At 46.6% G+C, this 27380-nt stretch overlaps 1 protein-coding gene across 1 annotated transcript in view; it reads right to left on the bottom strand.

The window, feature by feature from the left end:
- Positions 1 to 4577: 4577 nt before the first annotated feature.
- LOC131259956 (serine/threonine-protein kinase minibrain) overlaps positions 4578 to 27380 on the bottom strand; it is a 44887-nt gene continuing 22084 nt past the window's right edge. The window contains exons 2-9 of the mRNA XM_058261575.1: positions 22681 to 22802; positions 22434 to 22571; positions 14019 to 14187; positions 13769 to 13936; positions 13478 to 13651; positions 11538 to 11650; positions 10873 to 11452; positions 4578 to 6411 (exon numbers count right to left, since the gene is read on the bottom strand). Of these exons, the coding sequence (XP_058117558.1) occupies positions 5060 to 6411; positions 10873 to 11452; positions 11538 to 11650; positions 13478 to 13651; positions 13769 to 13936; positions 14019 to 14187; positions 22434 to 22571; positions 22681 to 22802 (2816 nt within the window). The 3' untranslated portion in view covers positions 4578 to 5059. The remainder of the gene's footprint in view (positions 6412 to 10872; positions 11453 to 11537; positions 11651 to 13477; positions 13652 to 13768; positions 13937 to 14018; positions 14188 to 22433; positions 22572 to 22680; positions 22803 to 27380) is intronic.

Raw genomic sequence — 27380 nt, 5'->3', positions numbered from 1 at the left:
CTCCTTCAATCATTTGTTTCCTTTTTTCATCGCCCATAACCGTTTTCAACGAGACTTTTACCTATTCGAGATGAGTGTGAGTAGAGTATATAAATATATCAATGTACGTTCTTATTGCAACGTACCCTGCGCCACGCTGCCGTCCTCTAAGTGATTAGTGATCTTCTATGCTGAGTTGGGTGATTTTTTTGTGTTTGTTTTTGGTTTGTTCATTTCGTTTATGCAATACTCTACGACAGAAGCAACATGTTTCATGTTGCGTCCGAGTTTTCGTACGTCTTTCTTCTCTCGCGATCGGCAGTTATCATTTTCGTCTGGTTTATTTTTTGCATGTTTTCTTTTATGCTAAATGTCTTCTTACGTTTAAACAGTCGTCCATCAGCAGTGTGGTAGTAATGATACATATCAATGACTCTGCTCAGCCCTTCTGCTAAACCTTACGCACGTGTGTTAAATAAAAAGTTGTCCCTTTCAATCGGTACCGTGCAGACTTTATCAAACATTTGCCAGCCTTCTGCGCATATAGAGGTGTATGGTTGCCGAGTTATGTTCCCTTTAGATCTTTTACTTACTCTTGTTTAACAATTTTGGCCGACTTTTTCGATATCGTTTTACTCAACTGTATTCGTTTTTAATTCCACACTAGATGCATAGCATTTGAAAGAATGGTTCACTGTTTTCAATTTCATTCAGATTTAAAAGATAAGATTCATTTCCTATCGATGCAAACGGAACAGAAAATGTTGCGATGGTTTGTACCCCCTAGGCCTAAAGTATCAAACAAGCTGATGAACGCATTATTCTGTCTTTCTTTCGATTTTCTGCATTTTTTGTGGTGAGAAAATAATCCCACCCCGAAATACCTAAAACAATACTTCCAAGTAGCAATGTGAATGTGAAATTATTCATAAGCGAAAAAAGCAACATCTCGAACTCAAATACAACAACAAAAATATAAAAAAAGAGAATAGAGGTTCGGGACCGTCAGCACGAGGGTCGAAGACATTTCACTTGTAAAACATACTCCAGCAAACAACAAGAAAATTATACAGGCGTGGTCCATTTCGGCAATACATCCAGCATCTAATTGCTAAAACATTTCAAAGCAGGAATTATATAAATGATGTTACACAACCAAAAAAGAAATCATCACCGGGTAAGACGATTAAAACCAAAATCGAAAAGAAAAACATCAACGAATCCCATAACGAAAAGATGCACGAAATCGAAATACCTAAAAAGTTTCACGACTAGACGTTAGAAAATGTGACGCTATTTTTCGACTAACAAAATTATTCGGATTGTTTGGCGGCAACTAGCAAATTCCTTTCGACATATCCGTGTTTGTTTTTTTACTCTTATTTTCATTTCGTTCCGGGTAGCTTTCTTCATTGAAGAACAATGATCCAAAAAGTTCGTGTTCTTTACTTTTTCTATATTGTAGAGCGTGGTATGTTGCTTTCTTTACACAGTACAGAGTAAAGCACTCTAATTACTATACCTTACAATGGTGCACCACTGCACGGTCGAATGCAAACACTTATCGGTAAGCGTCAACTCTTGTCGTACAATTGCGATTTTCCACTATCGTTTCTCACCAACCGCGTACCGGGTGTGTGGCTGCGAGCGCGGTATTTTTTATACTTTCTTCGTCCTATTTTCATGCGTCTACTATTCTTCGCGCCACGCGCAGATTTCCTCGCAGATTCTCAACCATTCGCTATATATCATGTGTTGTTCTACACAGTGTAGTTTTCCCTTCTTCTAGTCATTTTATTTTACCTGTCCTTAAACATACCGATGGTTGTATGTTTGCACCTCTCTTCTCCTATCGAACCGCATAGTGTGAGTTTTCACGACATCCGTTTTAATCCTTCCGTCAGATTGTTTATTTTGTTTTACTAGCTTACAATTCTCCCGTTCCAACCGTTGTCTTTCCTTCTAATTTACTTATGCAATTGTTTTTTTTTGTTTACAATTTTTACTTTTGTTTTAGTATTATTAATTTAATTAATTTATCCTTCTTTAGGTTATTGATCTATTACTTTCACTTACTGTGGTATTTATCGTTTTTTTTTTGTAAATTTTCAGCTTTTTCTTACTTAAACGTACTTAGGGGTTGTGTATATGCGTGAGTTTGTGGTTTTCCGCCCACCCATTTAGCTCCCCCCGCTGACATTCTACAGCCCGTTGTTGCAGCTGCTACAATCGAACGGGTCACACCACTTGACTTACGATATTTACCATTACTCGTGTTGTTAATGATAATATTATTTTAATTATTGATATTATTAGTATCATATAATAATCATATAATTAATATTATTATTATTAGTCCTAATCAGTTATTATGTACATTCATATCTTAATCGCACACGCACACACTTCCATTCACTCATTGCTTTGCGAACACGTATCATGCAGACAACACTCTGGTACTCGAGAAAAGTTTATTTTTCCGGTCTTCATCACTCACACATACTCACACACATACGCACACATACCTGTCACACATTAACTTTTCATACGGTCCCGCTTTGAAAAACATGCGTACACTCACACACTTATAAGTGCGTACGCACATATCCAGTTTTCTAGCGCGTAAACACATTTTCCGTACCCCCCATTTTCTAATCTTTTTGTTTTTCCTAAACCCACCCACTTATACTAGCCCTTTTTCCCAGCCAATCAAAGACCCGCAATGCACGGCAAACGCAAGGGATAAGTAGTGTGTATCGTTGCTTCCCGTGTTTTCTTGCGGGGCGTGAAAAGCGCAAACCCCCAGGGGGGGATTGTACTTCTCTCGATTCGGTACAGCAGCATTTCATCCCATGGGATCGTGTATCCCGTTGGGCCCAAAGCAATGCGGGAGCGTCGGGAAAATCATAACTTAGATAAGAGCTTTTCACAATTTATTGGTCTTAAACAGATGCACACAGGTTGCTTCTACCATCTCTTCTCTTTTTACTCATTTTCCCTATTTCTTGCTTTCTTTTCCTTTCTCTTTCTGTGTTGCATTTCGTAGGCGTGAATGCGAAAGTTTATGCCAATCAATCACTCATTTAACGATCATCCTCCAATCCGTCGGCGCAATCCTCGACCCGCCAGCCGCAGCACTGAACAATTCCATTAAGCTTCTTTTTAAATATTAATAATTATTTCTTGTTTTCGTTTGCTTTTTGCTGAATTTCCTATTGACCCTCCCTTTTCCGATCCTCGATGCTCGTGAGTACAAACTCGCTTCCGCGTGCTAGGCGTAACTCTGGATAAGGAAGAAAATCATCTTTGCATCTTAGTGCCTTTCGAAAACTACACATTGTGGGCAGATCACGCATTTCTATTGATATCCTTTGGCCATCTTAAACGTCCAATCAACTTTCGCTTAACGCTAGCTGTCGAATGTCTCCAAGGCTTGAAACAGAGCTCTGGCAAACTCAAATTGCTATGGCAACGGGAAATGTATTTCACTTCCATGGCATTTGAGTTTACGCGTGCTAGTTTAAGGGTAATTGGACGATTCGTAGATAGCGTCAAGCTAAAATTATTATCGTTTCTCTCGACTTCACCGAAGGCCGATTGTACCTATGAACCATCGAGTGCAATCGAAAGTAATGTAGAGGGATAATAACTGGTAGTGGTTGTATAAATTATTTATACAATACCGACGAAAGAATGGGACAACATTTTCCACACAAAGAAAACCTTAGACCCAGGTTTTGTTCGAAGACGGGATGAAATGTTAAAATATTGGCTGAAACTCATCAACTCAACCGTACATCAACCCCACCGTACCTGATCTGCGTTCATTCCTCCAGAGAATCACAAACATAAACCATAATTAAAACTTCCCATGGTACAAACAGCGAAGTACACACGATCGAAGGGTCGGAAGAGCAACCAAACTAAGTCTTCGAAATGTGTATAAACGCTAGGAACCGCATACGGTGGCGGTGTACGATAAAAGTTTTCGCTCAGTACTTGCACTAAACGTAGTGGACCTACACAAACCCACCTTTCTTCCCCTACTAGAGAACACAGACATTGGTAGTAATAGGAATTCTTGAAATCTCTCTCCGTTTTCATCTCCTCCTCGCTCCTCCCGGCCGGATTCCCGACTAAACTGCGGAAAAATCTTTATGTCAGATTTTTTTTTTATCGTTACAAGCGCTTGTTAAAAAACTTCCACGGCTAATATTTCTGTTCTACAAGATGTACACATTGTCGCTAGTTGCTCTAAACCGATTGTTGTCTTGGCAGTACCATTAGCAAAACGTTTACTTACGTCCTCTGTTCCGCCGGGAGATGGCAAGGAAAAAATAAACAAATTGTCTTCCTCTTTCTTTTCCTACTCTTTTCCCCGCAGTATGCACAAATCGTACGTTTGGATGCAGGTGGCAGCACAAAGTTTACCGCAGTCCCTTTTTCTTGTGACCGAAAGCTTCCGAACATCGCACAATGGAGATGTCGGTTCCCTTCCTATCTGCTACCAGGTGGCTCGTAGGTGATGATGGTACGCGGTTCATTTAAACAAAATTGTACCGGTGTTTAAAAAGCAGTCAGTTTTTAGTGCCGGCTCGTGGGCGCCATCGATTTGACGAAACGAGTCGCTCGGAGTGGTTTGGAAAACGGATTTCCTTTTGTTTGTTTTTTTTTTTTCTTTGTAACATAGTATTCTTTGTAACTTTTTTATTATTCTCTTCCTGCTTTACTACATGTTCTTCGTTCTCGGAGACGCGTCTGAGGCGATCGACCTGATCTTATGCGAATGATACAAACTAATCGAACCGGGAGTAATGAAAGCGAGCAATGAGGACTTTGAGGATCAACAATCGAGGTTTGATTGATGGATTGAATGATTGATCGATTAGCTATCGCTACGAATGAAAACGAATATTAGCCCCCTAACCAGTTTTTGGCTTCTATCCTAGAGACGATAGGCGAGCAGCCCCCCTTTTTCTACCTATTCTCTCTCCTTCTTCGTGTTGCTTACGTGTGTGCATGCCTGTGTGAATATGCGTGGGTGTGTGTATGTGTGTGTGTGAGTGTTCCTCTAACCGCGTCAGTGAATGATGACTGGACTTGGCTGAACGCAAACCCCGACCATCGGCGACGATTCGTCACGATCGTTCGTCGTTGTTCCGGGAGGCCCTCGACCGTGTCCCTTCGAGCTGCTACTGCTGCTGCTGCTACTGTTGGTACTGCTAACACCGCCGCCAGTCCCACTGCCAACACCACCCGACAAGCTACTGACCCCAACACCAACACCGACCAGGCCGCCCGCTCCTCCTCCTCCTCCTCCGCCGTTGGTGCTACTACTACTGCTGCTGCTGTTGCTAATGCTGCCTCCGCCGGTTCCACCGATCAGCTGATGTCCGCCGCTAGCCGCAGCCGCCACTGCAGCGGCCGCTGCCGTCGCTGCTACCACCGCCGCCGTAGCTCCCGTCGAGGAGCTGACGGAAAATGACGCCGGACCAACGCCACCAGTACCTGGCATCGTGCTTCCAGAACCGCCCAACACCGGGCCACCGATGACACCGAGACTGTTGCCACCGCTAGCAACCGACGGACCCATTCCGGCCCCAGCAGCCGCCATAAACATGGCATCGTTCATCGAGAACGGTGCGTATCCTACCACACCGGTCACTCCCAAGGGCAGGTTGTGGGGCAGAAAGCTACCGGACATTGTCGAAAAAGCACCGCCATGCTGATCCGGTATGACCAGACCACCGAGCGAGGATGCCATATGGCTTCCGAGGTCCAGTGGTAATGAGGCAGGAGCGTAGCTTTTGTGACTACCTCCAACAAGTGCGCCGGACGTGGCAGATAGCAGATGCGATGATGGTCCATGCTGTTGCTGCTGCTGCTGCTGCTGTTGATGCTGTTGATGCTGTTGATGCTGCTGATGTTGCTGATGGGTTAAGTAACGATTCCGATGGTAGTGCGAGGATGCGGCGGGCCCGGCTGTGGCCGATGGTGCCACGTACCGTGCGGCAGATGGTGCCGGAAGTGACTGATGTACTGCCGAAGGGTGCGTCAGACTGGAAGCAGCCGGCGGATCACAATCCATGGCCAACGGGTACGACGATGAGCTTACGGCCGTGGAGCTGATGTTGCTATTGCTGAGGCCCCCGGAGAGACCAACGCTGCCGACGCTGCTGCTACTGCTGCCAACGATGGAACCGTTTCCGGCGATGCTACTACTACTGATAGCACCGTTCGCCCCGATCGACGCCGGTGGCGCTAGCAGCACCATGGACTGTTGCTGGGATTTTGGCTGTGTTTGCTGTAGCTGCTGTTGCTGCTGCTGTTGCAGCTGCTGCTGTTGCAGCTGCTGCTGCTGCTGCTGCTGCTGCTGCTGCTGTTGTTGGTTTTGTGACTGTGACGACTGCTGTTGATGTAACGATGCTAGACCTTTAAGAGAAGAGAACAAGCACAAGAAGGGGAGATTGCTTAGCCATGGCATATGTGTTACATTCCCTTGGCGAAGAGGCTTCAAATCAAGCGATTCAAAGAGCATGCAACTAGCAGTCAAAAGGAGAAAAAAGGATAATAACGGGGGAGGGTTTACGAAAATGAGTGTGAAATAAATGCAATATCAAACGGCAATCAAAACGAAAGAAAAAACCGAAAAGTATACTCAATAATGGAAAATGAATGGTTTTACCAACAGTATTTCGAATCATAAGAACTGAGGGCCAAAAAAATACCAAACCAACAAAACAACATTACATGCAAGCAACGCTAGGAGAAATGTTATTATGATGAAAAAGGCGGTTAAAACATTACCTAGTTATTAGCTAGCAGAAATTGCCCTTCACCGACATTTTGCTCACTCTGCCACCGTGTAAAACTTGCTCTATGTTCGCGACCCCTACCTTTCTGTCTCTTTTTCATATGATTTTCCTAACCCCATTCCCGTTGCGCTTTTACTAACCACCATTCAAAGAATTTCCCTAGGTCACTGAGGAGGAACATTCACTATGCCAATGTAATAGAACAATGCTATTGCTTCCTTTTTAGCTTCTTTTGAACTACGTTCAAGTCTGCTTGTTTTACTCCTTTTCTTGATGCCGCAATTTGTTCATTTCTGGGAAAATATGCCTTCCCTCATTTAATGCCCTCCCAAACTGTACCTACTACAATTCTTTTTCCACTTGGCATGGATGAATTCTGATACAGATATTCTGTTTCAAAAAGCACCGAACAGTTTCCTGTAACTCATTCAACATCGATGAAGAGTGCTTTTGAGTATTAAACCATATTGATACGAGTTGCACGGAACGGTTGGCTCTGATGTGCGTGTAAAAGAGAAAATGTGAAAAATGTACCAACGGAATCGGAAAACCTAATTTAAAATTTCGTGTACAAGTCAAAACACATCCTGCAGCAAATGATTGTGGTGAGTTCGTTTTTACTGTTTGGCTTTGGTGAATCGGTATTCATCTTCGGTAAAATATTAAACCCACACCAGAGAATTCCAATCTATGATTTCTTTTGGAATCTATGACCGATTAGAAATCAACGTTGAGCTTTTCAAGTGGTAAGTTTCTGGAGTGATTAGTCAATCAGTCAAAAGCAAAAATGAGCTCGTTCTCTGGCACTCGGACTCAGTTCAAATCATCTATATGGCCATTTCTAGCCACTACTCTATCGTATTCGTTGCTATTTTGTTGCCCGTTTCGCGATTGTTTTGGATATTGAATGTCAATAGAATCTCCAACCTTTGTAACGTGTACCAGTTTTGTTTTGCATTGTTTGTGTCCAGTTATTGGTTATAATTTCCTTTCATGGCTTTCACATCAACATCCGCTCCGTGTCGTAATAACATTCATGCTTTCTTGCTCGTTCATTCAATTTGTTTCCATCGAATTCCTTTCAATGCTTTGTGTACATTTGCTTGCTGGCTTCGCTCTAAATATAGGTTGTTTCTTTGCTTTGTTTCGGGTAAGTTTGTTCCTTTCTATTTGTATTTTACTTCTATTGTGTTTATCTTTACTTGTAGGTATGTACTTTTATACTTTGTATCATTTTTCTGTTCGAGAGAAGGAAAAAAAATCATGTTTTCCATTTGCCACATCCTCCAAAACTCCCTGTTGTTGTCTGAGTGTTTGTATATTATGTTTATGTTATTATTTGTTTTGTTTTGTATGTTTGCGCGTACGGCCACTGCAGACCGCCTTGCTACAAAATGTACACCAGTTTCGTTTGACACCGTCGGTTTCGTCAGGTTCATTTGAATTTGTCTTTGCTTCTGCCATCCACTCCCTCTCTCCTGCCTATACTAGCACATTTTTCCTAGTTTTTATTTCCTTGTTTTTACTATTCCTAATGCTTCTCGCGCCCCGTGCACCCTCAGTCCATCAGTTGAGCAACGCTGCGCGGAGGTTGCTCCAGGTTGAACACAAAATGGAGAAAAATACTGTTCAGTTCGAAGGGTCTCAAAACGCAGAAAAAAAATAGGCGCACATACATCGTATTGAGAGAGAGAAAAACCTAGACCATTTCATAAACAATACACATCTATGGAAGATCGGAATGAACGAATATGAATAGATGTGAAGTGTATAGAGTTAGGTGGTTGATATTGAATGCGGGGAAGTTATGCGTGTTATGCTTATCGTACCAACTACTGAAATCCTTCACGAAATTTGTTTATTGCTCTTCTCAGTTCACCTCCTGTAGCTCCCTTGCCTCAGTCTGCATCCTATGCTATTGCGCACCGCATGCGATTATATGAACCGCACCCGCATTTGCTCCAAAAACATTGGCCTCCGCTTGTTTACTCCGTATTTGATCCTTTTCCTAACCAAACAACCAAAGGAGAGAACAACCTTAACCGCCTAGAGAGATGTGCTGATAACTAGATGATAGTGTTCGTTAGTGTAATGAATGATGTGTGGTTGTAATCAGAGGAAAAAAGAATCGTCCTTATAACCTCTTATAATCGGCCTTTTTTATAACCATTTATAATCGCGGCACCAACTTATAATCGCCTTTTTCCCTCACCTCCTCCCACACTGAATGAATGATGGATGTCCATGCAACTTGCGCGCGTTGGAAAGGGGGTTAAGTTAGTACGTTAAATAGTTAGTTGTAGTAAAGTGTGTGGATTGCAAGAAATGTCGAGCACAGGTTGCGATTTGGTTTTTTTGTTTTTGTTTTATTTATTACTGTTGTTACGGTGCACTTGAGGAGCTGTCGGTTGCGGTAGCGATTGCTGTTGTCGGCCGTTATCCTCGGTTTCGAGTCATCGACGCTCGTCTGCTCGCGATCGTGCAGCCGGACGCGGCCATTTGGGAAGGGAAGGTAGACGGGGGCGGTCGGACGAACGGGCGAGCGTACAAAGTGGATGCATGTTAATTGTTAGAAAGCGGTCGAATGGGTGGTTCAGAAGGTTTCGTAGAATATAAAGAAATAGAAGAGAGAGAGAGAGAAAGAGAAGGAAGAGAACGATAAAAAGAAAGAACAACCATAAGGGGGTGAGGTAAAGACATACGGTTACGTTGGTTCATACACGCTTAAAATTAACCGGCTCGAATTCGACGGGATTGACCACCAAGAATCCAAATAGCTATCACTCTGACTGACATGCTATTTTCCATTTTACTATCTCGAAAATGGCTGAATATTTCTTCGAAAACAAAAGGCTTTTCAGATTTTTCTCTTCGACCAGTTCCGAGAACCAAACTGACCAGGCCCGAATGCTTTTTATCGGTCATTTTGACCGCTCATTTTCAGCGCCATAAAAATGACAGTCAAAAAGGACCACTGAAAAGCATTCGGGCGAGAATCCAAAGCATTATATTCTAGTGTTATACAATGAAGCCGATCACGACTTTTGTTGAGGGAATAGTTGGCGAAAGTTTTAGTTAAAGAGCGGCCACAAAATCTTGAACACCAAAGCCACCACACGCCACGAACCCATCCATCAGCAAACGGTAAGTGTTAGTGTGTGTTATGACACAATACAAAACACGCAACAAAGAGAAACAAGTCAAACACACTATAAAAAAAAATACAGTTCCCAGTCACCTTCACCTGCGGATGATCATCTTCGACTTGTTGCAGCTTTTGAATTGCTTCTTTTACAAAAAACCTTCCTTGTGCAGTGTGTTAGTAGTTAAGGCGGAACGGCGGCTCTTAAACGGACGGGTAATTTGAAATGATTCAGCGATGAACTATTCAATGCAATGGGTTGCTGTACAATCTGTCGGCCAAAAGAACTCGGAATCGCACGGGGCCTACCCCTTACGCCTTCGTTCCTCTACTTGTGCAAGGAAGAAGTGAGGAACGATTTCACACCAGCCGATTGGTGCACGATGTGTATCTTCTTCAAACGATCACCCAGCTCCGGTTGGGTGAGCATATCGTTCTTTGTTGCGTTCCTAGGGGCAATCCTAGAAGCAGCCCCACCAAAATCGTCACCACCAACAACAACAACAACACCACTACCAGCACCAGCACTGCCACCGGTTGTCGACGTGGATGTAGCCGACGCCGTAGCGGATAGCGATGAAGCGGACGATGACGAAGATGACGATGACGAGGTTGAGGTGGATGAAGCGGACAACCGACAACCCTTGCTTGCTGCTGTTGTCGGTGGCAGTGCAATATGGTTCGCGGTGGGAGCCTTCGGTTTCCCTTCCTGACGGGGTAGCGGACGGCGATGACCGGCAAGATGATGATGGGATGGAGCGGGATGGGATTGCTTGGACGCCAGAAAGGCCGATGGATGATAGGAGGACGCGGAGGTGGAAGAAGTGACAGTGCAGGAGGAGGAGGTAGAGGAGGTAGCGGAGAAGACCATCGATGGTGGCGGCGGCGGCGCGTGGTTGCGCTGGCGCTGTTGTGCCCGACCCCGCTGATACTCACCGTGGCTGGGCTGATCTTGCGTGCTGACCGACGGGCTTGTGCTGAGCGAGCTGATCGTGTTGGCCGTGTTCGTGCTCTCGTCCGACGTTCGCTTGAAGAAATTATGTTGCAAGGCATAGTACGGTGTGACCCGCGTCTTCGGGTCGTAGTCCAGCATTCTCAGGATGAGGTCCTTAAATTTAAGATAGTCCGACACGCTGTGCCCGGGATCGCCGTGCCGACGGCCACCCGGTCCGCCCTCCTCCACGCCGAGAATGTCGTGCAGCTTGCGCGAACCGGGCGGCTTATACTTGCGCTGGTTCTGCGTCTTCCGCAGCACGTAGCTACCGTCCGACGGTAGCTTCTCGAAGAACTTGCGAGTTTTGTGCGCCTGATCGAGAATGTGCTTGGGCGGCATGCCGAGCACCTCCACGATCCGGTTGATCTGGTCGGCTTCGTTCGAGCCGGAGAACAGCGGCTCGCCGGTGTGCATCTCGACCAGGATGCATCCGAGCGACCACATGTCTATTGCTAAATCGTACGGTATCCCCAGCAGTACCTCCGGCGATCGGTAGAAACGTGATTGTATGTACTGATATATCTGTGGAGGAAACGTAGAGAAAGTTAAGCTCGTTTAAGTATCTGCTGGTTGAATCGAGAGTACCGCTTCCCAAAACCAAACTTACCCGCTGTCCCAGCTGACAGGAGCTGCCAAAATCCACTATCTTAATTGCTGATCGTTTTGGATTACATAGTAGTATATTTTCAGGTTTCAAATCACAGTGTATGATATTTAATTCTGAAACGAAAAAATGATCATATCGATTAACGTTCGTCTTACACGGAAGCCATATTATTTGTACCCAGGGTTTTTTTCCAAAAAAAGTTTTAGTTTTTAACGCACTTCTTCCTAATAGCCTTCGACTGCAAGCCGAAGCACTTTGTATTTAAACCATGCAGTAAACATCAATAAGACGAAGCAGCTCTCGAAAAGCTCTCTTCGCGAAACCGAATGTATTCAAATGAACAATAATAGCACGAATATTAATAAACACAAATTCTACACACCGTGCCAGCAATCTTCCACCCTACCGGTCAGTAACAAATTCCCGCCGGGGAGGGGAGGGAGGCGTAAACTATTCTCATATGCAGCGCGTTGCAACCCCACTTGTCCTTGCACTACTACCGCGGGCTGGCAAAAATTGTGCCGTGTGTCGAAAGTAAATACGATGCAGTTAACTGTTACTATATCGTCGCGGCGAGAGAAACCGAGAACCGTTTCAACGAGTATGATAATGGGTTGGGCCGGTGTATTTTTATTCCATCCAATATCCCTGGACCCGTTACCCTTCCCTTCCTTTTTCGCTGGTAATAAAATGCAAATTACCGAGCTATTTACATGTTCCGCCTGTTTTCATTTCGATGCTATTTTAGCACAATGTAGTGGCTTTTTCTGGACGCGGTCCACGTGCCCAGCTATCTAGATACCCGCCCCACTCACGGGTTAGCTGTTTCCTATTCCACCTACTTCGCTTCCGTTTACAAGGATCAGTTAACTCACCGTACCGTCGTGTGCCTTCGAGCGTACGGATTGATGTGCTTTTGCCCCGCTTTAAACGATCGCACGACTTTCACTCAATGCTACGTGTGAAATTGCATTTGTAAACCGCGAAATACCATGGCTTGGTGAAATGTTTGATAGTGAAACGTTAATTTCACTGTATTCATTCCATTAAGTCAGATCCATTAAGCAATCCATGTGTTACAATTCGTTTGTAATTCTATTTAAAAGTAATTTTTGTAATTATCCATCTTTTTTTGAACACGTACATTGCCATGGTTATCATTTTTTTTTTTATTTGCCCAACGTATCCAATGACATTAGTTACCATTTGTTTGCAGTTGAATTGATGTGAGTTAATGAAGTTACTGTGGCTTGTCAGTAAGTTAAAATTGGCGTAAAGAAATCAATTTAAAATTACTACACATTTTTTATCTGATCTGATAGGACAAACGATAAAATTAAAAACAAAATCTACTTGTGTTAATCAGCCACGTTGGTACCAATGTCAAACTAGTGGCCATACACGGTATACTTCCAGAGCCAGCCATGCCGGACCGAAAGGGTGCTGCATTTGTTGTAAAAGTAAGTGAAAAACAAATTCTCTACATCGTCGAACTGCACTATTGTCGATTCAGGACATGTAATGTGGCCGTGGATGAAAAAGAGAGAGAAAAAAACAGTTGGCGCAACACGGCGGAAGGAAACTGCACGATGTTGCCGCTGACATACCGTTACATGCAATTACCGATTGCTGGAGCACACCATTAACACCTCATCTGGGCAAAAGAAGTGTTTGTGTTGACAATTACGTGACCCGGGCGAAACCATCCCGTCCCATTTTCCTCTCCAACACCGGTACGGTAATTTCGAGTACGATAATTCCACAGCTGTAATGGGGGGGAGAGATTTGATTCTCACCCTCCACCTCTCCCGGGGCGAAAGTGCCATCGACTTCGCTGCCATGCACCGTCCAAACTTGTGCTCATTATCAATGCTGTCAAGCTCGTCCCGGGTACATGCGGTAGGTCCCCCAACCCTCGCGAGTGAAGAACTGCTGCTTACCTGGTGTACTTAAAAATAATAACGCCGTACACAATTGCTGTGCAAACTTTTTCGTCAGGTTCAGTGATACGCCGCGGAAGTTTGTATTGCGCAGTAGGTCGAATAAATTATAGGATAACAGTTCGAATACTAAACATAAGTGATTCCGCCACATAAAGTGCCGCTTTAGCTTAACTGCAATGAGAGAAGAACAAGAGAACAACACAGCGATATTAGTATGGTTACGCAGGATGACCCCAGCACACCGGGCAACTGCGTGTGTCGTCGGTTTCCGGTCCGCGCTCTGCCTACCGATATAGTACTTATTTTCCGCATCGGCCCGGTTCATCATTTCCAACAGCTTGACTTCGATTTGTGCTTGATTTAGGAAGGGTTTCTTGTTCTTGATGATTTTGATCGCCACCTGACAGTGTTCCTCGTGGTCAAACGCTTTCACCACCTGACCGAAGCTTCCCTTGCCTGTGAAGGAGAGAGTAAAAGACACACACACACACATAAGTGGGGGTTTCCCGCACGCGCGATTGGGTTTTCCGAAACTTACCGATCAGTGAATCGATCTCGTATCGATCGAGAAACTTTTCGCCATTCTTAATGATATAGTCATGATTCTCGTCGTCGTAGCCATCGTTGTACAGCTTCCGTTCCTTTTTGTGGGATGTGTCCTCGCCCTGGGTCTGTTGAGCTCTCCGTTTCTTTTTGGCATAGTAAACCTGGCAGGAAGTGGAAGGAAAAACGACGAAACGAAGGGCCACACAAAGAGGGGCAGGGGAAAAAAGGGAAAAATAATTAAACGTCACATTAGCGCATCGGATTCTAACACGCCTGTTTGCGGCATTCGGCACGGCATTCGAGAGCTTCCCGGTGCATGCCACCGTTAGGGCGGGCGCACGATAACAACAGATGCCCTATTCTTGAGGCCTTTTCTTTTGCATTTTCCCGTTTTCTGCCTTTTTTCTTTCTCCCTTTTCCCCGGGTGCTTTTCTTTCGTTTAATTCTTCCGTTCGCCTTCGAGCAGACATAATGTAGTGCGCTTTTACACTGCATCAGGCTAGAGGGCTTTCTCCCCATTTCCACCATCGACACACCCACTCTCTGCAGGATGTGCGGAACCGCCGACTGCAAGGGAAGGTGGAAGGGGGGAACGGTGGCCACGAATGGTTAGGTTGATTCTTTGGCTGTCACTTGCATTATGCTACGGAGCGAGAACAAAAGAATGTTGACACAGCAGCCAACAGTGCGCGACCGGGAAACGAAAGGGATTCCGTGGTTGCACAGGAAGTGCGGCGGGCGGGCGATCGGGCGGGTGGGCACCAAATCCGAAGAGCAAAAGCCATCATTCCAGACATTCGCAGGATGTGTGTTGTGGTGTGGGCCCCCCTGAGGGCACACAGTGGCCAGAGAAAGGAACAAGTTCGTTCGCCCGAGAACTCGTGAACCCACCAGCCATCCGTTCCGAGCCCGCCGCGTCTTGAGAACCAGGGTATATTTTCTTCCCCGCGAACTTACTTTACAGCTGCCCCCGAGACACACAGCTGCTGTTGTGTGCACGTAAGGGCAGCAAAACTCAATCAGGAGCAGCTTCTGGTGGCCATTATTGTGGCTTTGTGCTGCTTTCGCTTCGAGCGCACAACACAACAACGAAACAGCATCGCCTCCAAAGTAGGAGAGAGGAAAAAAAGAGGTTATGGGACTGCTCAGCAAACAGCAAGCACAGCTGAGCACCGTACGGTTGGGAAACTTAATTCATTTCGGATTAGTGGACGACCCGGAAAAATACCGTATAGTCCTCCGTTGTGGGGCCAAAGGACACACATCGAATCGATTTACATCGGCACAAGTGTGGTAACAAAAGATTCATCAATTAGTTTCATAGTTCGTTGACATAAAGCAATCCGATTTTCATATACATTTTATTTATATTTAAACCATTAAAACCGCATCTTAAGACACGTGCAAAATCGCAATGCTTTGAGACGCAAATAACGGGGGGAAGACGTAATGGATCATCTGTGAATCACCTATGGCGTTCTTTGCAAATTCGGCAAGCATTACTGGACGCAAGCAGCCACCTTTTCCCACGGCCTGAGCGGGTGCTGGGGGGAACCCGATGGAAGAAAATCTACCGTCGTATGTCGAGACAACAGACACCACCACTCTGACGACTCTGGCGGTGTGCAACAACACACCATGAGGAAGGGAGGGGGCTCGGAAATTTGCTCCCTTCCAAATCCACACACATGCATGCATGTACCGGCGGGACAGATACCGGTACGACGCGTCGATTCGGGTAGGCCACGGAAAAGACCATCGGTTTTATATGTTGCATGACAAACTCACACACAGGCGCACACGTCAAATCTTTTTCTCTCTCTCTCTCGTTCTTTCTCGCTCTCTCTCCGTGAGGGTCCTGGAAAGGAGATTTCAACCATGTGTGTCATGGCGGTGAAATCGTCACACCACAAGCAGGACGATTAATCTTCGTCCACCCGACGATGGTGGTTGGTGTGTTGGTTGATAAAGTCCAGCCGTTTTCGGATGCTTCCGGATGATGCAAAATGTCAGCTGAAAAGCAGGTCTCTAAAGATGTACCAAAATGCTCCATCGTCAGCAGCGCCAGCAGCATCGTCATCATCATCATCAGCGTCACTCGGCTTGCACCAATACAGACGGGTGGCACTACCACTACCACCGCGGAACGGGACACAGTCCCACAGACACCCGCCGTCATCCCGCAGTTTATCCCGCAGGATTTTTCACCATCCCCCAACCAAAAAAAAAAAGGAGGAACGCTCGACGAAGAAAAAGAAGCGCGTCGTTGGAATCCGAAGGACCTTTCCTGCCTTGCTGACCTTTCCTAACCTTTTTCCCGCTTTGCAATGGCGGCGGCGGCAGCGGCATCGTCATCGTGTGCGCCCGTTTCATCCCAATTCGATCGTTCCGATAAAACGTTCCCACACCCTGTCTGGAGTGTTTCTCCCACTCTTTCTAGCATTCCCGCTCCCTCTCTCGCTCTCTCGTCTAGTCTAGCACCCCATTCTCTCCTACCCATCGTGCCAACCATTTCCATCCACATCTCGTCCTTTTGCTGCAATGCTTCCCGCGAGCCACCCCTTTCGTCGGCCCGTGACTCACCCGCCGTCTGGAGCGAGGCGGACACTGCGTGTTCCGGAGCTTTTGTGGTTGTGTGCGCGCGTGTGTGTGTGTTCGCTCGTTCGCTCGCGCCCAATAATGTGCGAATGCGCGGCACACACCAACATACAAGCAACCGCCCTTCCCGCCCGGGGGTTGGAAACGGGGGGTGGGCGGGGTGTCAGACACAGAAACCGGGGTGTGCGACGGGGTTGCTGGGAAAAATCAAACGACGCGACCGGTCGGATGGATGACGGTTGGATGGATGTGTCTCGGCACAGACAGCTCCGGGGCCGGAGGTAGGCAAACGCAAATGAGAACGCCCCCGCCCTCTCCTCTCGTCTCGTCCGTCTTTCCCCCCGGGAGAGGGGGGAGGAGGGTGCGATATTTTGAATTTCATCTCAGCTGATAGGAAAAATACATTTCCCCCTTTTTCTTCGGGCACTGGCTAGAAATGGATGGAAGTCGGCAAAATGGATGGTTACTTGAGCATTTACATACATTTCAAAAATGTAAATCTTTCAAACATTATTTTTTCTTGATAATTTGAGACCCATTCGTTTCCATAGTTTAGAGTTTTGGTGTTGAAGGAAACCAAAAAACGGTTTGCCACCGCGTAGAAGCGATGCAACCTCATCATAAATCATCGATCGCGCCACCCTCCTCCTGGGCCGCCTGGCATCTCCTCTTTACCAGCCGCACGGAACAGAGCCCGACGATGCATCCAGGCTCTCCACAATACATCTCCACAATGGAGCAAGATGTGCACCGTGCAAGTGCATGTGCACCGGAGTGCTACCACTACCACCGACGCAAACGGCAACACAACGGTACAACAACACGACGGTTGGCCAGCTTAGGGTGCGTCGCAGAAGCAGCACCAGCAGCAGCAGCACATACCAATGCAGTCATCATCGCAAATAATGCTCTTTAGCAGATTGGTTCGCCTCTTTTCGTCCTTTTTCTCTTGTGTCTTTTTTGTACTTTTTATATAAAACATTTGCCTTCTTCCCAAACGATAAAGTTTCAAAAATGGTGTGCTTGAGAGATGTTGACTGAATAATTTTCAATATCATAAGGTAATGATAATAAACGATACATTTAACGTTCATTTTCATCATGCTGTTGTATCGTTATGTTTGAAATTAATATTGAAGAAAAACAAAATACTTAACCAGTCACAAGGAAAATGCAATGGAGGCGCCTGGTCGTTGGTTGTCCATTGACCATTATTTATTTTATGTGCATGATCCTAAATCTGCATTTCCCTGTTGAAGCGAATGGAAGCATTCCGGTGACAATGCTTCCGAGTCGATCAAAATGGATCCCCGACCGAACGGGTAATGTAGAACCTATCCTCGTGCACTGAACTGTGCCGCACTATCCAGCGGCAGGTTGTAGGGGGCAGGGCAGGGCATGGAAAGCAACATCCAGCACACCAATACCACACTGTATAGAGTACAAGCAGCAGCAGCAGCAGCATCGAACCAGCCAGGCGGATGCGGCCCGAAGTCGACCGTCCAAACCCAAACCCCGACAGTCCAGCCCGCGGGGTCGGGAAGGAATGGAAGACTCCCAAACAGACGCACACACTAACTTGCGGCAGCAGCAACGAAGGCGAGAGCACGGCGACAACACCACGACAGACGCGCTCTGCTGCTGCTGCTGCTGGTGGTGATGATGCTGATGCTGGCGATGCTGCTGCTGTTCGCCGCGTTCGGTCGGAAGAAAATCGATATTGTGTGCACGCCGGAGAGGCCACTAACCACTGCACGGCCAAAGGCAGGGTGCGCTGCTGTGTCGGCTATGAGCCCGAAAGGGCACCCCGACTGGTAGTTCCATTTGAGGGCGGTAAGTTGCAATGGGGTTATAGAATTTTGTTTCGAAGGAAAGCATACGTTTTTTCGACATAATCCTTTTTTCCGCCGACGTATAATTGCTCATTATTTAGACTCTTTTTCAAACAATAGTTAACATCGACCTCGTATATTTTATATTATACATTATTTATCAGTCAATTTTCCCGATTAAATTGCATTGAGGCAGATCTTTGAGTAGGATAATCTCCAATAAACTAACGCATAACTAAATCAAAATGCAAAAAGCGCATTATCTCGAAATAGTTATCAGTGAGGGAAAAAAAACTTCATCACCGATGGAGACGCCTGGTGGTCGAGGTAAAACAAAAATCAAAATCGAGACAATATTGGCATCGGCAGAAGATGACTCAAGCTAAACAGAAAGTAAAACGGAATGTAAATCGTGGAAAGAAGATCTAGTCAACCGACAGCGAGCACAAGTGGTCGGGTTGTGAACCGCTTGTCTAACAAAAAAAACCCCAAACACACAAGCGAACGGAGTTGTGCGTCAAATCGGACGGAACGTCCAAGTAAATCTTCCTTCCGAGCCGTAGTAGGTAGCTGATGATTTGGGTGGGTTGCGGGTACGGGATGAAATAATAACCGGGTATCGTCCGAGTGGAGAGTAATGAAACTGGGTTGTAACGTAAGCAGGGTTCGTGGCGACGACGGCCTGGAGTAAAGGATACTTGAGCATCTCATTAACTCACAAACTCATCACGAATGGGTTCCGTACCGTCGTGCCGGCTTCGCAAAGGCAATGGAAGCAGACGGTCGGTTGAATTGACCCCTGAGTTGGGAGGACTTGAGGGGGGGCTTTTCTGGGTAGGAAAGTAACAGTTAATAACCTTCTCCATGCCGTTCGAATTTTACAGGGGAGAAAAAAAACCCCCGGAAAAAATGGCAATGATACAAAACAATTGTGAACGGAGGGATGTGGTTGAAAAAAGGACAATTTCCCAATGATGATCCTCGACCGCAACCGGAGCGGAGGGCAAAGGGCGGGGGGAGGGGGCACAGTTCACCGCCAAATTTAACCTCCAACGTATCGTCGGCCGTTTTACACTTTCCTGCGCCTACACATCCGATTGTTGGCCAATGGCCAGGAACAAGTGGACCGATGATTGTTCCGATTGGAGTATCACCGGGCACCTCCCCGCTTATCGTGGCCCTGTCCCACCCTTCCCTCGCTAGCGGTAGAGTTTACTTTTGTTCCGAATCGATGCAAAAGGTCAACGACCGTTGCACTATTTTTAAACATTTGCGTGACGCCTGTCCGAAGGATATTTTCTATTATTGATGTATATTTAAAATCCTATTTTTTTATTCAACCCGGTAGAAGATTTAAAAAATAGTGTTCATGAGAATTTAAAAAAAATGCAATTTATCTTTTTTGGAAAACAACTAGACAAATGGGTAAGATTTCCATAAAAAAAAGCAAAAGTAAAAAAACGAAACTCCTAGAGTTGGTTCCTTCCGTCCTTCCGTCACGTGACAGGAATAGGTTTCACCCTCCACTCCCGACAACGTCCTGACAAATGCGACCCAAAGCGGAAAAAGGGGTGGCAACGATGAAAATAAACGCCATCCGCATAATTTTCCCCAGTGCAAACCTCACACGCCCATTGTTCCACGCCCGTTTGTTGCCGGGGCGCACCCCGTACACTACACGTTTGGGACGAAATGTGAAAGAATTTACATTAAAATTCCAATAATGAAGGTTTCATCTCTGCCACCGCATCTACAAGGACCACGACGCTCGGTGGCCGCAGGCGAGGATGCAGGGAACGCGGGGGTGCGTTAGGAGGGAAACGTTGGAAAAACCGACCGTTGTACGAATGTCAATTTCTTTCCTCGTCACTTTGCGGTAATAAATCGTACACGCGGAATGTCGGATTTGCGGGACGGATGGTGTGTGGAAACCCCCCACAGTTCGCCGTAGGATGCCAACACTTCCTGGATTCTCGCGGCCTGTACGCACCCGTTCCCCCCCTCCATCGTGCCTTCTTTTTCTTCCCCGTTCCGCGGTACGCATTAAAAGCGAAGGCAAGTGAAAAGTGCTGCCCCGAAGCAGAAAACGCCGGGGTGATGTAAAACCAATAACCATCGCCATGCCATTTCTGCGGTATCGAGCAGGGGGGCAGGGAACACAAAACAAATGAAGTTAATATGTTTAACCGCACGCGGCGCGCTGTACAGATATTCGGGCTGACCGTTTTTTAGCTGGTTCGCTTGACTTTTGAGCCACAAAATAAATCGCTTTACAGCTTCAATACTAGGCGTGAATAATACTATATTATTAAGGCAATTGTTTCTTGTGCTTCAGTAAAACGTTCATCTCCTCTCCTATGGGTTAACGATGGAAATTTTGTCCACTCAAACATTCAAACGCTTAATTTTCTACCTCCCATAAGGTAAGCAACGTTCGACAATTTCGTAGGAAGAAAATTAAAAAAAAAAAAAGCGGCGACCCGGAATTCCGTCGTTCACCCCCAAACGGTACTTCAAAATAATTGCATGTACTAGAAGCGACTCTTTATCTTTCCATCTCTTCTCATGTGAATGGGACATCCGGCTTCTTCAATCTTCCCCCACACTTCGACCACGATACGATGGAGCGATGTGTGTGTGTGTGTGTGTCCCATAAGCGATAAAGAAGGGCCATCTTCATCTTCTGTTGGCGACCGTCTCCTACTACTTCGAGAGGCCAGCGGTGGGAGAGGGTATAGAAAGGCGCAGATCGAAATGATTGGTGATTACAAAACTTTCCAGCCGGTGTCCCCGGCGGTGCCGAATCCGAAACCCGTGCCGCCTAGACTGGACCTCGCATCATGACGCGCGATGACGATGCTCTTCAATCGAGCAGGAAGAAATGGTTTTACTTCTTTGATTCGTTTCCTCTTGTGTGGCCACGGACAACAACGACGGTCTGGCCAGAAACGCCCGAACCAACCGCGTGCGCTCGCGGGTGAGAATTTTAGTGTTTGTACGGCAAAATAATGGACATGATTCGCCCCTCTAAAAGACACGTTGGAGACACGCTCGCCGTGGTGGTCAGCTGTGGCGACTGTGTGAAAACATTTTTATGGGCTCCGGTCGGCCTGTAGTGGGCTTCAAGGAGTTTGCCCAAGGCCCGGCCCGGCCGCAAAGAGCTCACGTTCGTGGCGGCTTTTCCGACTGCGTCACTGTGTCCAGCCACTCGTGTGCTCGTCCTCGTGTGCGGCCTTCGCCTGACCAACACCCTCCACCGCATGCTGTACCCCTAGGGGTGGCGCCAACAAACCAGCCCGGCCAGTCAGAAAGGCCACTCCGACGATGAGTGTGACCCGCGCGCCTCTTCACGGTCCGTCGTCGAGTGTAGTTTTCTCCAACTCATCGTCCCACTCAGGCACGCTTTTCGCCCCTTCCTCGTAGCGCGACTCGAGCCGGAACGGATTTAAATACGGTACGTGCGAGAAAGCTGGCACCAGGACTCAACGACTCGCCGACCGCCGGCCAGCCGGGTTCGTCCCTCGAGGAACGGAACGACACAGGTGAGGGGGCGGGACATTATAATATTGAAATTAATCACAATCATCCAGTGCCGAAGGATCGTCGTTTTTATGTAACGCTAGCGGTGCATAACCGGGCCTCGCTATTATCACGCACGTGGTCAGCCGCGAAAGGAATATCAAAAATTTAATATATCCTCCCCTTCCGAACGATGTCGCCTGCCGTCGACGTGCTTAATGGACGTTTGAAGCATGAGAGATAGCCATTAAGACAGTTCATCCATCCAATCTACCGACCAGACGATCATCACGATGAAGCCAACAGGAATCGCGGCGCCACTGGCAACTCAAAACCCACGGTTACCACATCCTGCCCTCCTTAACGAAAACATGGGGGAAAACGACTTCAAATGCCGCAGCACCGTGCCAAACGGGTGTGTTTGTTTCCTTTCTAAGCCTCTCCGCGAGTTTACGCACCTCGTTGATGTGTTTGTAGGTTTTGATAAGATCCACGCTCAGCTTCCGCAGTGGAGCCGTGGCCGGATCTCGAAAATGCGATGGTATCCGCGCCTGCATCGCCCGAATATCGGTCGATGAGGTGGGACTGATCGAACGCTGCAAAAAGGAAAGAGAAACGGACGGCACACCGTCATTAAGCATACTCTGTGCAGGGGAGTCGTCGTGGTCGTCGGCATCCCTTTCGGATTCGGACCAACCGGCTCACCTGATGGATATCACGATGTACGGCAGGTAAGTGTTCTTCTGTAACCAGTCTTCCGTAGAGCGGCGCATGATGCCTTTGCCGCGTTGAGTCAGGAACATTTCCGGATGCATATTGTGCTGCTACTGCAATGGGAGATGGAAAGAGAAAACATTAAAGGATTAGTTTTCAATGCAAGCATAGGTGCTAATCATGCTTCGTATAGAACGGTATGTAAATATTGAATGGGTAATAAATCTAGAAAAACTTTGTCAGCAACATTGATCGGCGAAAGGATCTTCGAAAGGTCTGGAAAGCCAGAGCCAAACCCAAATCTTGCCACAAGCGTACATCGTACGAAAATCAGAAACAAAAGAAGGAACACAAAACCCAAAACTCCCGCCAACTGCTTTGCATGTTTTCGTTCGCAGCAAGTCCTCCAAGTTCGGATCGATCGACGGTAACCTTTTCCCTCCAAAAAGTAAAACCAAAAAACGACCCCCAACAGACACACACACACAAATCCATCCGACCAAAGAACTCCTCAACACAGAACGCCGATGATGATGACGCTAACGACGACGGCGACGACAACAACAGGTAATTGAGCCGGAAATAAGGTTAACGAACTTCTTCTTCGCCGATCCGGGCGATATTTTCGCGTCGTATGGCGTCTGCCGCAGCACGGTTTTTATGCTTTTATGTGTGTGTGTGTGTGTGTGTGAAGATGTATGCCGGTGGCGTACAGGTGCACATTTTGCGCCGAAAAAAACCAAAGCGTAATGATCGTCATCGCGATCGCGATACAGCAGCTCGCCGCCAGTTAAGTTCAATTCAATCTTCAATTTCGATGTGAAAGGATTCAGAATTTCAGAATTTAGAAATGAATCTTTCGAAGCGTTTTCTTAAACAGATGATACTGAAGGTGTAACATAACTTAAAAGTAAAGTAACGAAATCAAAAAGAAAAGGATTTTGAAACGCTTGTAAAATATAAACTACAGAAGAGAACTAGTTGGTAAAAAAAATTAAGATAGAAAACAAGTAAAACTTTAAAAGAATTATCGACATGGATTCCTGAAACCAAAATATACATTTAATTTAAAATAAATAAATTATAAAACTAAATAAACAAAACCATTGATAGAAGAAAATTTTAAAATTTCGAAGGAAAATAATGATAATGAAGTGATTTTAAAAGTTCAACAACAAAAAACATATTTGAATGAATATAATGAAAGATATGCACAATTCACGTGATTTGCATTGTAATTTTGGGCTTATTTTTAGTTAGTAGGTAGCTTATGATTTCATCGTAATATTTTCCGTTATTTTACAATGCCTCGAATACGAAAAAACACTTCCAATTTTTCACAAAATGAACATTTTTCTTACATCCATAAGCAACTGATCGTACGGTCTAAATTCCTTCCCCCTCTCGACGCATCGTTTCACAAGCTTTTCTGCAAACTTTCTGCTCACCAGACGCGCCATCGCATTTCATTCTCATCGTCTTTTCGCGTGCTAATGTTAGCTTCATTCGCTTGAGCAGTGATCGGGCGAACCACCGTCGTCGTCGCCGTCTTCGTGGCCACGCTCGATCGACCGCGTGGTGGCTGAACCGATTCGCTGCTGGCTGCTGCTTCCCCTTAACATTGCGTTGGTAGTTCCCCATGGCGGCAGTTGCTCACATCAAAACATGCTCCCACCAGCGAAGCCCAAACAACAACCCTCCCCCCTCGGGGGGATCAACTCGGTTGTCTCGCTCATCTCGGAAGCGACGGGTTTCGTCTCTTCCGATTCCAACAGCCTTCCATCCCCCCATCGTCCCGTGGGGTGGTTATGAGATTTATCATTTCACTCGATGGGGAAGCTAGGAAAAAAAACAAGACAACAAACTCAACCGAACGTCCATGTTCTCGCTCTGGTGAATCGCTGCCCCTGCTCAACCCAAAACCCGGGCCGCTCGCGATCACGTTTTATGTTTCCCTGCCGGGCACTTTTTCGCACCGTTGTTGCTAACGAGCCCCCGGCACGACGATGGCAAACGGCACACAACCGGATCTGGGTGATGCCGAGCAGCGGCCACACACGCCATTCGATAGAGTTATTAGCTCTGGCTGGTCTCTCTCCCTCCTCCACTAACCCGATGACCAATCTCGCGACCCTTGCGGTGGGCATCCCCAGCGTGCCATATAACGCGTTAAGCCCAAACACCCGAGTGTGTGTGTGTGTGTGTTTCTGCAGGTATGTAGCCTTTTTCTCGCCAAACCGCGAAACGGCGCGAGTTTGGATGCAAGGGAAAGACCCTTCCAGGTGGGCCTGAGGAGAAACTGGTTTCGGAAATCGTAATAAGCACAACAGTCGAAGATCATGATCTCTGCGCGAGAACTGCTTGTGTGTGTGTGATGATGATGCCGGTGCCGCTCGTGAGATACGAATGCTCACCCGCGATCACCGATGGGCCGTTTCTCACCTCACCGTTCTCACTAGGGCGCGCAAAGGGCTGCGTACTTTGTTTGAGTTTAAACTGTATTCCATAGTCAAGCAAAACACTAAAACTGATCAAGATTGAGGATCGTATCGCCAGGGAAAATGTAAGTAACAAATACAGGCAAAATTAAAAAAGGGTTTTGATCTTTAAAAATAACAACATAACAGAGTGAGAAAGAGAGAGAGCGATGTTGACCCAATTTGCACACCGTTTGAGAAATTGTGACATCGAAATGAACAATAACAAAAGAACGGCCAAGAACAAGCTCCTTCCGGTGTGCAGCTGCCATCCATCGTGTTCCCACCACCCCATCGGGGCGACGGATCGTATGCAAGCGCACGCAAGAACTGCAACGCCCAGGCGATGATCGGTCGATGACAAATGGTACAACCTCGGGAAGGCCCTACCGAAAACCCAGAGGGAAGGGAATGTCTTCAACGCAATTTCTCTTCGGAGCAAACAAAAACACCCCAGCCGGGGAGGCACTTTGGTCGAAAGCCGGGACGTCATCCATCGTCTTCGGGAGGGCAACATTGTTCACACCCTCTCTCGCACTCAACGTCTCTCGCGGCGTCGAAGACTGCCACCGTATGGTGGTGTATAAGACAAACCACCCGGCGGACGCAGCTGTTGGCGTTAGATTGATTTTGGAAGACCACACCGGCGACGACCCGCACCCTCCGTCCGCCATGCCCATCATCATGCGAACGGTTGATTTGTGCCGGAAATCGGGACAGCTGCTGCTGCGGCCAATTTTGCTAATCATTGCACCGAGTGGCTAACTTTGTCTTCCAACCCTGTCCTGCCGCACACCCTCTCGCACCCTGCCTGATCGGCTGATTGGGTCGTCGGGGATGACGGCTCTTTCGTTGGGAGGGCAAAGTTTTTCCTGCAACCTCAAACAACACCTTCCTCTGGACGGGCGAAACTGAAGAGGGGAGAAAGGGGTGTAACGAGACACCTCACCATCGGGGCACCAGATGTCCGGAAGGCGGCACGATTTGGGCCAATTTTTCGTACCCAATGGGGCGAGATGCGTGCACAAACTTCCCTAAGGCGAAGAAAAGAAAGTTACAAGGAAACATTTTATTTCATAAAAATTCAGCATAGTTTTACGATGTCCGGAGTGCAGCAGGAGGATAAAATAAAGAAGAAGGATGTCCAGGATTGCGTTCACAAGTAGAAATGAACCGAAAACAAAAAGCCCCTGTGGTGAACACACCCCGCTTTTCTTCGCTAAATACCAAGTTCCCTCGGCTGCTATTACACATCGCTGAACCATTATTCATTCGGTTGCGGGTAGCGCCGTGTGCACGTGTCGTTGTGAGACTGCACACGAGGAGTGGGATTCCGCGAAATTTGCCACCACAAGGTAAACCGGTTCCGGCACGGCTTGGGGAATTTCCCCCGATCCGGACAGACAAAAGCTGGCCGTGATGCTGCAGCGGCCCACCATCATGGACATCACTCTTCTGGTGCCTGTTGGAAGGTAATTGCATCATCTACGTCACCTTTTTCTCGAGAGACCAAAAACGACATGGTTGGCCGGACCGGAGATGTTGGAAGAAAATTCATCAAATGATTCCGAAAGACCACAGCTCAACACGGCGTTCACACGGTGCGAGGCGTTGCGTACATTTACGCCCACGTGCCCCAATCCCACCAACCCACACACACACATGCACTCCTTTCCAAGCGCGTTTTTCCACCAGCAGGCAACAGACTACCCGAAAGCATACAGGGTTTCGATCTATATAATGGAATGTTTCAATTGGTAGAGGGTAGAGGGAAAATTTCAAAACCATCGGAGATTTTTTCAACCGAGACAGAGAACATTGCAATCATATAGAAGAAAGTGTCAGACAGCTAAGGGAAATGTGCATACCAAACGGAGAGCTTTGCAACTCAGTTGCCAGTTGTCAACCTCGCAAAAGTCCTCGTTTGTCGTAATTTGTTTGTTTACTTTACTACGGTAAGATCACGTAAGAAAAATGAATAAATTCCAGTGTATTTTTACTCATATATTATTCCAATTAAAATTTGTACTTTAGATTTCTTCATCTACATTTTTACAATCGTATGACAAGCAACGGATTCGGTACGGTAAACGCGGAGAACCTCGCCTCAAATCTTACCCATTGACGTGGCATTTCATGTTTAGTTACCACGACGATATGTTGTTTCAGCAACTACCATAACAACTCAAAATTAAAAAGGTGAAAAATAAGAAA

This window comes from Anopheles coustani, chromosome 3 (genome assembly GCF_943734705.1).
Source record: "Anopheles coustani chromosome 3, idAnoCousDA_361_x.2, whole genome shotgun sequence".
NCBI lineage: Eukaryota > Metazoa > Arthropoda > Insecta > Diptera > Culicidae > Anopheles > Anopheles coustani.
The sequence above is the reverse complement of the archived record's forward strand: the minus strand, read 5'-3'. Positions and strand labels throughout refer to the sequence as shown.